We start from the raw sequence: 10,812 nt of genomic DNA, 5'->3' as shown, positions 1-10,812 counted from the left end.
TTCAATCCCTGTGGAGGGTTATGGAGCGGCACTCGGTTGAAAAGGAACATTCTACCCGTCTTTTCTTATACAGTAGAACAGCAATTTTTGGGTGTCAACCAAATTAAATATGTCCAAGCTTTATTATCCATACGTGGTAGTCAAAATCCAAGAGGTTTTCGATGCTCAGCCTAATTATTTTTTTTTGCGTTGGGTTACAGTTTAGACTTTTTTGCTATATTTGCGTCAAATTCCCTTGTAAAACATTGTGCTTCTGAGAGCCAGATACCTATGCATGTATATTTATCAATTACATCAAATATCTAAATACCAACCCGTTTTTAGGTATTCACCCGGTAGTGAATGGAAATTTGTTAGCAGCATGATTACGCCACGAAGGCAAGCTGGTGCAGTGGCTTTGAATGACAAAATTTTTGTTATGGGAGGCTGGAATGGAATCGATTTAAAATCTGTTGAATGTTACGACCCATCTTCGAATATTTGGACACAGTGCAAGGATATGAATGAAGCTTATGATTTCCCTGGGGTAAGTACAGAAAGGAAACATCAAATTATACAAATTTATGTATGTATTTACGTACAAGTACAGGGTGGGCCAAATAAGACCTACCATCCATAGTTCATAGGTTCATAGTTTGCCTAGCAGTGTGCGCAGTCGCTCCATCTTGTTGGAACCACAAATTAAGATGCTGCTCTACCGTTGGCCGCAAAAAGTTGTCAATCATTGTTCTGTAAGTCCCAGAAATCGTTTCTGGCGTTTCGCACCAAACAATGCAACTGGATGGGTGTACCTGGTGCTGGTGTGTTGCCCTTGAATTTTCAGAGCCCCACCATCTACAATTTTTCTTGGAAATGCGCTTCATCCGACATCAAAACATTACCTAAAAAATCAATTTGTGTGTCTAATTGTATAAAATGAATAGCGTATTGTAGTCGTTGTTGGTGGTCTTGCTATAAGTATCCATTATGATTTTCCAAGAGATTAACTATAACATGCAGAAAGAATATAAGAATAATATTAAAAAATAAACAAGTTAAACGTGTTTAACATTGGTAGGTATTATTTGGCCCACCCTGTACATGCATATGTATATGAAAATAAACGATCCCACGCGACCCAGAAACTTATGTTAGCGGATGTTACGATAGTTTCCCTCAAGCTCCGCCTCACCTAAGAGTCTCGTATTTCAAACAGAAGTTTGTATTTTTACTTTTATATCCGTTGAATGTATCGAGTATTTATTTATTCATTTTATAAGTTTTCTCTTACTTTTTCGGACAAAATATTCGAAAAAGTATATAGAAGGAGACATCGCTTTAATAAAAATTATGTTAGAACTATACAAAACAACTAAAAAGTAAAACATTAAAAGTAAGTAGATGTAATTTGAGCATAAATTCATATGTAGGTATATGTACATTAGGATGGTCCAAAAAAAAGTTAAGTCGACATTTTGGATTAGGATTGTTCTATACCGAAAAATTATACCCCTGTTTTTTCTTTTATTTTGAAATCAAAAAATATTTAGAGGTCGTTCAAAGCGAATAAAAAAAGTTTTCGTAGAAATGGTATAGAATTTTTGAAAATCAATATTTTTTGGTCGGAAAACTTCGTTTCTCTTCAATAACCAATAACAGGGACGTGAACCGGGTTTGAACCGAACCGGTTTTGAACCGGAAAACCGCTTTTTTCTATTAATTAACTGAACCATTAACCGAACCGAAATTTTCCACAAATGTTTGATCCGAACCGAAAACCGAACCACTTCCCATAAAGGTTTAAAGGTTCGTTTCAACCAATTTTAAATAGATAAATGTACCCACTATTTTTTGTTTTTGTTAAACATGGTAATACCTACCATTTTTTTTTACCATGTGAGAATATCAATGGGTTGCCTACCCATCTCATTTCACAGACCGCTTAACCTTGCGCGTTGTTGCACTTGACACTTAAACTTGCGCGTTATTTTTTTTTTGTTTTTCGAACCGTTGAACCGAACCGAACCCCCGGTTCAAAGACCAAAAAAACCGCTTTGACGAACCAATCCAAAAGTGCAAAAACGGTTCCAACCGCTGAACCGAACCGACCAAAATTTTCATCCTGTTCACGTCCCTGGCCAATAATAATACCCAATTCTTTAATATATAATTTTTTCACAAACTGAATATTTACTGTTACGGAAAAAAGCAAAATGAATTTTATCGTTTGCTTTGTTTGCACATTTGTGTTACTACAATTTTATCGCAAGCGACACTGTGTGTACACAACTTTATTGTAAATAGCTGTTCGAACTGTACTTTTAACTAAAGTTCCATCGGCACTTGCTACAACTGAATGCAAAAAAATCAGCTTCTTTCCCTCACCAAAATTAGGTGCAGCTGCAATCACTAAGTGCAGCGTGGCTCGTCTAGCGGGGTCTTTTTTGAAACTCGTGCTTTGTCAATGGGTTATAAGATTTAAAAGCGTACCAGAAAGTTGAAAAACAAACACCTAACGGTGCTTATATTCCTATTGTATGCACTGGTATAGGAAAAATTGGAACTGAATTCGAAATTGCCATTTTAACACCAGCTTATACGGCCTTATGGATTCACACTTTCGAAATTATTTCATTTTACCGTTTATCTCCTTTCAAATTGCTGATCAGATTTTGATTTATCACTTTTGCTTATCATAACATTTGCACTTCAGTCTTTTTTTATATAAAATTTCAGTATTTGATTAAAAGTTTTCGTAGGTTTAAAACGCACGACGAGTCGAGGAATATAACAACAGATTTCGAAACTTGCCGAAAATCTCCCTAATATGAAGATTTTGGCACTGAACGTATTCTAGTCAAGGATTAAGTTTTACTTTTTTCTGATTCTTTAAAAAAAGACGTGAAAAAATACCAAATAGTAGCGCCAATGTGGTCGTTTTAGTTTGTAGAGAATTGAATGAGCTAAACTCTGCATTCACAAAGACAACTTGTGGACAATCTAGTAGATGCACCAAACAGTTAAAGTTGAAAATATGTTGAGCTTATTCTGCTGATTGACAATGTTTATATTTAATTGACTTAAAATTCAGTTTTTTTCAAAAAATCCTGAAAGTACCGGCAATCCTTCGTTTATAGATATCCAAATTATACAACATAAAAACTATCGCAAGCGCCAATTCTTTGATAACTTTCCTCTCAGCATGTTCAGGAAAAATATCGTAAGCGCCATTTTACCTTTAGAAAATAAGGTATGCAAAAAATAAAAAGTCCCATTAGGAAGCTCACATTCAGTAATGTTATTGTTCATTTAAATCCAATTTTTAATTTTTGCACTGTTTAATGGAGAATTAACAAAAGGATCAGTCCAGCGCCTACAGTACAGATCTGATGGTACGAAAGTTTTTTTCGCGTATTATGCATTCATATGTACATACATACATACAGATGATACTAAAAGAAAAACAGATCCACATTAACTGCAATCAACATATGTACGTATGTATGTATTTACATAATGCGACATCTGTTACTCAAAAGCCGAAAGACACACATACTTTTTGTCTCCTTCTCTCACAATGCATGCGCGAGTTTGCAAAATGCCGACCAAGTGCTTTTGTATGGAAAATCATTTATGCGCATATATTTGAATAAAATAAACATATCTAGAAGATATCAACAAATACTTACCATATACCAAACGAAGGGAAAAACCTTGAAAACAAAATCATTCGAGCGGTTTTCGAGCATTTTGGCATTAAAAAAATTGCTAATTTTTTCAACAAAAAATGCTCAATGTTTGTTGAATTTATATAAGGTTTGTACACGATAATATTTCAATTGCTCCAAAGAACCTATATACCGAAAATAAAAGTTATATCTGCAAAGCATAAGTTTCTATAGCACTTTAAAGGCTCAAAATTGATCCCAAAGTAAGCCAATATTTACCGTTGTTTCTACGACAGACACCGAATTGGTTACCCAACGGGGCCGGAAGCGCTCCATTAGTGCTATTGGAGCGCTGCATATTCAGCAGTGAGCGCCCCCTTCCTAATTTCACACTTCATTGTATTTTAACATTGGGTGTCATTAGAAAGAAGCGCTCCCTTGCTGCTCCCAAAAAAGCCCTTGGTGAGCGCTTCAACTAAAGCATTTAAAAAGGGATGCATGCAAATTTTAATTTTCATATTATATCTTTGTTTTAATAAAAGAATGGCGTTTTTGTGAACCAGTTGAAAGCTTTATTAAGTGTACTTATTGTTTTTCTTTTCTATGTGGTATACATACGAAAATACATACATACATACATACAAGTTTGTACATAAATTAACTATTTTTCAAAAGAAAATATTTTATGTTGCTACTCAAAATGATATTTATTTCTGAGCATTGCTAGAAATTTAAGATTATTTTTTACTTTGCTTTTGTCAACAAATTCTTGACGTTTGCAAGCAATTTAATTTTAAAATTTTACACACAAATTCACACACACATTCTCATTTTCAATCCCAAACAACAACTTCGAACAATTAATTTTTTTTGCTCTCAATTTTATAAGATTTTACGGTTTTACCTTACTATGTTTTTAACATTCTGCTCCCTACTTGCTCCTTTGGGAGCAGCTACCTTTCAGTCCCGTTGGGTACTTACAAGGTATCTGTCGATAGGTTTGGACATTTGTCTTTGAAACGCCACACGTTTCTTTGAAATCGCTTCACTAGTTCTCGTGCATTAAGCGTTTTCGTGAAGCTCTAAAAATTACAACTACAACATTTGAGCATAGCGTGCATATCGAAACGTAAGACGTATTCTACGACAAAACCTCTCCTGTAAAATTTACCTTTTGTCGCTTACGATAAAATCATAATCAAAGGTCGATTTGTCCTAATGTGTGCATAAAACTTCACATTTTAGGTAGCCGTACACAATGGATGCATATACGTTTTAGGTGGATATCCAGAAGATAAAACAGTCGAGCGTTATGATCCTCAAAGTAACAAATGGACAAAGGTTTGTTGAAATAGTTACACCAAAAGTTTAAAAACGCCAAAATACAATTTTTTATTACTTTTCATAGATGTGCTCTTTGAACGTTGGACGTAGTGGCATGGGTTGTGTTTTTGTAGGTGATCAACTATGGGCTGTCGGAGGCTGGAACTCAAAGTCCGTGGCAGTTTACTATGCCGAATGTGATGAATGGGTCGAAAAGAAACCAATACCTGAAGCTGGTGAATACATGTGTTATGTTGTGCCTAAAGCTTTACTTCAATGTGAATAAGAGATAAGGGAATTTACAAAGTACTTAGTTGAAGACTTACCAGAGATCAATGTATTTATGTTGCTAACGCAACTTTTAATTTTCACCTTATCTTGAATATGTATTTTAGTTTAATGGTTTCTATTATCTTAAAATATGTTTGTTTGTAAAATGCGTTTTGTAAATATATAGTAAACATATCCAACAAAGTAGAAGTGATTTTGATAGTTCTCCCTTTTGAACTGCGACAGGAATTTCAAATAAATAATAGATATTCGAAATCGTATTGAAGGAATTTTTTTAAATCTTTTTTAACATTACATATCGATGGCTGAGTGGAAGATCGACTTATCTCGGCAGCCACTTCGAAGACGGACTATCTCAGAAAACTTTTCAAGAATGCCCTACCTCAGAATTTGATTGAGAACGCCCTATTTCAGAATTTTATTGGAAAACACCCTATCTGTGAATTTGGTGGAAGAACGCCCTATCTCAGAATTCAGTTCAAAAACGCCCTATCTCAAACGAAAATACATTAGGGTTATTCTCGAAGTCTTGCACGTAGCACGGAATATATCAAATGCAAAAATACTATTTCAAATTTCGAAGAGTACGAGAGCTTATTGCAAAATAGTAGCATGCATTGGTAGAGAACAGCGAATTTCTGTATCAAATACAATACCAACATACAGCAAAAAAAAAAATAAAGTGAGCGAAATTAAAGGAATGAGAGAAATATGTAGCAATTCCAACAACAAAACAACTAGCAAAGAGTCGCATTTATCTTGCTATGCTTTTTTGCAAAATATATACATGGGTTTCGACGTTGCACATTCTGCAGCGATAGAAAATGATGTTTCCCATGTATTTTGTTGTTGTGTATTTGCAAGTTATGCAATCTGTGCTACGTGCAAACACTTTGCAAGATTTCGAGAATACTCCTATTGAAAATGTGATGGGATACGGCGTTTTTGAACCGAATTCTGAGATAGGGTCTTTTTCAATCAAATTTTAAAATAGGGCGCTCTTCAACCAAATTCAGAAATAGGACGTTGTTGAAAAATTTTTTGAGATAGGGCGTTTTCGAACTGGCTGCCGAGATAGGTCGATCTTCCACACTGCCATCTATATAGTCGGCTACAAAGAGAGCTAAATTTGATTGAGTTAGCGCCTTCCTATATTTTAAAGTAACGATATACGCCTACTAGAAGTGTCAAATGAAAATAAATCATTCTTTGTGAGCTTCTATTACCCAGCTTCACCCATTTGTTTAATAAATGAAATCTATTTTGTATAAAATTTAACGTGTTAGTAAATGTTTCGCGAGTGGGTTGGCTGAAAAAATCCTGACCCATATATTTTAAATTAAATATTCAAAAATATATATATTTTTTTTAATTTTGCACTAATTTTTTTAATGTACAAATTATATACCAATCGAAAGTATGCAGCCTATATAATGTGAAAACGTTGGGTTGTCTATTTTTTTCTGGCTTACCTATCGGGCTGGTAGATATGAACAGGTAAGTAATACTCATTTGTTTAACACATTCTATAGGCTTTATGCTTTCGATTAGTATATATGTAATTTGTCCATTTAACAAATGAGTGCAAAATTAGAAAAAATAATAATTTTTGAATATTTAATCAAAAATATACTGGCCAGGACTTTTCCAGCCAACTCACTTCCGAAATATTTCCTCACACGTTAAAAATTTACAAAATACATTCCATCCATTAAACAGATAGCTGAAGTTCGTGCCCTATTCGGATCTTCTACTATATACAAAAACTCATTCTACAACTACTTTCAAGTTCTTTGTGAAAGTCGAACTTTTTTTCTTCTCATTAAACTCGCCATTTGAATTTTTGCTGGTATAACATAAAACCATTAAAATACCTTTAAAAGTATATGAATCGAAAGAGTAGAATAAGACCAAGGACCATTATTACTTTTATATATTGTATTTCATCAATAAACTTTTTATAACTAAAAAAATATTCTTGAAGAGCTCTACTTTGAATACGTTTTGTTAAAAATCGTTGTAGGGTGCATGTTGTATGTTGTATGAAGCGGGGAAATTTGTTCAACAACAATTTCATTAGGAAATAAACCAAAATGCTTTAATATTATACATACAAATCCATTGAAAAAAAATTTTTTTTTTCGTTTTTAAAACATTAAAATCTAATGATTATTAAAAAAAAAAAATAAAACCAATAAAAAATGCTAAATAAAAAAAAAAATCCTCTACGCCGGAGGAGGATTCGAACCCGGAACCTCTCCACCGGCAGCCTAATGCTTAGACCACTCGGCCATTGCGAGGCATACACAAACGCTATCAGTTCACTGTCTGTGTTTGTTTTCACCACACATTTTTGGTGAACTTTTTGTGACTCTCCTCCTGAATACCCCAAATCATCTAAAGTCACCAAAATAGTCACTAATTGCTAATCTCAAATTTGGTGACTTGAGATGAGACTGAATTACTGAATCCCAGGGTTTGTTCTAATAAATTCTAAAGTTTATTTCATCAGTGCTGAAGAGCAACCGTGCGTGTAAGAAATTGTGTGCTACCTAAAATTTCACCTCTGGGAACTTTATCTCCATAAAGGACTTCACCATGGTTTTTTTATACTGGATATACTGATGTTATGCTTTTCTCCGAACCGATTTGAATGTTTTCGTTGTTAACCGTCGCTTTTTACAACATTTACAAAAAATAAATAAAAAATTTAACTATTTAACAAAATTTAGTTTAATCAAAGTAACGCTAATGGCGAGATCCGCAACTGCAAACCGAAAAAAATTAAAGATTTTATTTTTAATTGACCGGTAATAAGTGAGTTTAATTAACTTTGTTATAAAATTTAGACAATATTTTAATAAATGTGAGTTTTTTAAATTACAAAATTTGGTTTTTCAGGAAGGCAGTAGTTATTTTTATTTATTATTGTTGAATACGTAAAAAAAACTTGAAGTAAGTTGTATAATTATCGAAAAATTCAAGCAATTTCAAAATTAACATAATTGTTGGTTGTTTACTTGGTGCACATTTTACACTCCTATTAGATTTATTTGACTCTTGCTTTGAGGAAGTGAAAAAGTGGAGCGAAATCCACGAAGGCATGAGTAAAAACTTGGTTAAAATTAACTTTAAATGTATTTTTGAATAAGCAATCGGTTACAATTCGTTTGAAATCGCTTCTCTTCACTTCCGGGATTGATTAGTTAACTTGCTAATGGAGGCTGCTTGGAGCAGAAGCAAAATTATTCTGAGGAAATGCTGGTTATATAATAATAGAGAAACATTTCGGGAACGGCTTTGCCGTCCCCTATGTACCCAAAATGCAGCGAATCATCCCAGCGCTACAGCTGCATCTACGCTTCTTGCATCTTGACGGCTGTCGCAATTTAACACACAGCACTTCATTGTATTAGTTTTTACGCAGTCTCCAACTCAAAAATCACTCACAAATTGCAAATTAACACAATTTAAACTGATTTTTCACTTCTAATTAAAATTTCTCCTTCACTGATTTGTAAACAAAGGTTTATTTACAAGTTGCCACAACTGTCAAAATCGGCAAAACCAAAGTAGCGGTACCACTGACGGCGCCACCTTTGTTCACTGCACCGTGCGCCATCCTGAATTACTTTGTTCGCTCTCCCAATAACGATCGCGAATTACCCCATCCCCATGGGCACATTTATACGCATCTAACGCTGACGACACACAATCAGTTTTGTCTTTTAATTTTCTCACACACATTGCTTGTCAAAAATCATAAAAATTGAAAGCCATTACGTAGGCTGCATTCAATTTGAGAAGCAATTTCATTATCAACATGTCATTTTCAAGCAAACAATGTAACTAACTAGCTCCTGAAAACCATTTCCTTTTTTTCACTCCATTGTAGATTAATGCAGCGTTTTTGCTGCATTTAAAATGCAACATTTAGCACTTTCGAACATATGTTTTCGAAGAGCGTTCATGCTACCGCATTTAGCAAATGTACATTTACGCGAGTTCGAAATCGTATGCTTTTGACAAACAGCCGTGTTCCAGTCGCTTATTCAGATCCGTATCTATTACGATAAATTCTCACGGAAAAGATAATGTGCAAAAACCCTACTGAAAAGGAAAAAATAAATTTTAAACCAAAACTTCAATACAAAAATTTGAATTGTTTTAACCATGACCGACCATTTGTTTTTGTTTTATTCATTTGTCGGTGCTGTCAATTAAAATTTCTTCACTTAATTAGGAAACAAAACAAACAGAATTGATCACAAATTGATCCAGATTTCTATCAGCATCACATCGATATTGAATTTTCTTAACTTTTCTTTATCCAAATAATGTAAAATAATAATTGAAATCTCGATCGGCGATCACTGAAATGCAGCTAGCCACTGTATACTCGAAAATGCAATGTTGCCACTTTTTCTCATTAAACCATGTTCGAATCGTGGAAATTTTGGAAGATCACAGGGTTGCTTTTAGCATTTAGATTCTTAATGCAAAAATGGAGTTGCATTTAGTTGCATTTAGGTGACGAATTTTGTATGGATAAATGTACATTTAGAGTAGCATTTAGAGCTAAATGCGCTAAATGTGCTTTTACGCGTAAGCAAAAACAGCCCATAACATTTTACACGGCTTTCCCACGCCACCCCAATTACGTAGTTCGCTCTCTCATTCGTAATTCGCACTCCAATTACCATTCAAATTACGTAGTTCGCCATACAAAATTTTGAGAGCGAACTACCTCATTTGTTGATAATTCAGATCCAATTATGTACCATGCCAAGAACGATAGAATACAAGATTGCGCATTCCCGCAGAATGACATTTGTGGCAACGGGTAAACAAAGAATATGGCGAAGAACAATGAGTTGACAGTTGTGAATTTGCAGTGAGAAAACGTGTTTTCTTCTCGATTCACCAATTTCTCAAGCCATCTTTGAATATAGCAAGTTAAGCACAACGTTAACAAAAAATATACAACCACTCTTGAAATGTGTTCAAAAGAATAGGTCTTATTAATTAACTATTTAGAATTTTTGTGTTTGTATTGCAGGTGCGGAAAAAGTGATAATATCTTGTCGCAGCACATGTTTTCCTGCAGAAAGTGGTCGATGCTTGCTTACCTCCGATTTTAGTTTGTAATTTGTGGTATTTCAACGTTTTCAACTTAACATGTCGTGTTTAAAAGTGGTCCGTAAAGTGCTTCATGCATATTACGCTGGTGTCTAAATTGTATGGCTTCTCCTGCCGGCAGAACTCTACCCACTTTCTGGCCAAGGCGGCGTCGCGGGGAAACAAAAAAAAACTGCATTTGGGGGCTTTACCCCTACGGCTGCTGCAATTCAACACACGACACGACATTTTTATAAAGTTTTTATTAAAAATAAAACGTTTTTTACTTCAGAACGCACGAATTACTTCGATTTTTCACCTGAAAGTACACAATACGTTTACAATACGTTTGCACTTGTTTCTAAACAAAAAGTGTGTTTACGTATTGCCATAAATGTCAAAGTCGGCAAAACCAAAGTAGCGGTTTCGGGAA

At 34.3% G+C, this 10,812-nt stretch overlaps 1 protein-coding gene across 1 annotated transcript in view; it reads left to right on the top strand.

Annotated features, from left to right (window-relative positions):
* Positions 1-10,812, top strand: part of LOC118748329 (kelch-like protein 5) — a 72,251-nt gene that overhangs the window by 46,736 nt on the left and 14,703 nt on the right. Inside the window, exons 6-8 of the mRNA XM_036482703.1 lie at positions 259-526; positions 4,893-4,988; positions 5,056-5,253. Coding sequence (XP_036338596.1) covers positions 259-526; positions 4,893-4,988; positions 5,056-5,253 — 562 coding nt within the window. The remainder of the gene's footprint in view (positions 1-258; positions 527-4,892; positions 4,989-5,055; positions 5,254-10,812) is intronic.

This window comes from Rhagoletis pomonella, unplaced genomic scaffold (genome assembly GCF_013731165.1).
Source record: "Rhagoletis pomonella isolate Grant_MI unplaced genomic scaffold, Rhpom_1.0 Rhpom_scaffold_00013, whole genome shotgun sequence".
In the NCBI taxonomy this organism is placed as follows: Eukaryota; Metazoa; Arthropoda; class Insecta; order Diptera; family Tephritidae; genus Rhagoletis; species Rhagoletis pomonella.
Note: the sequence above shows the minus strand (reverse complement) of the source record. Positions and strands in the feature narration are given on the sequence as shown.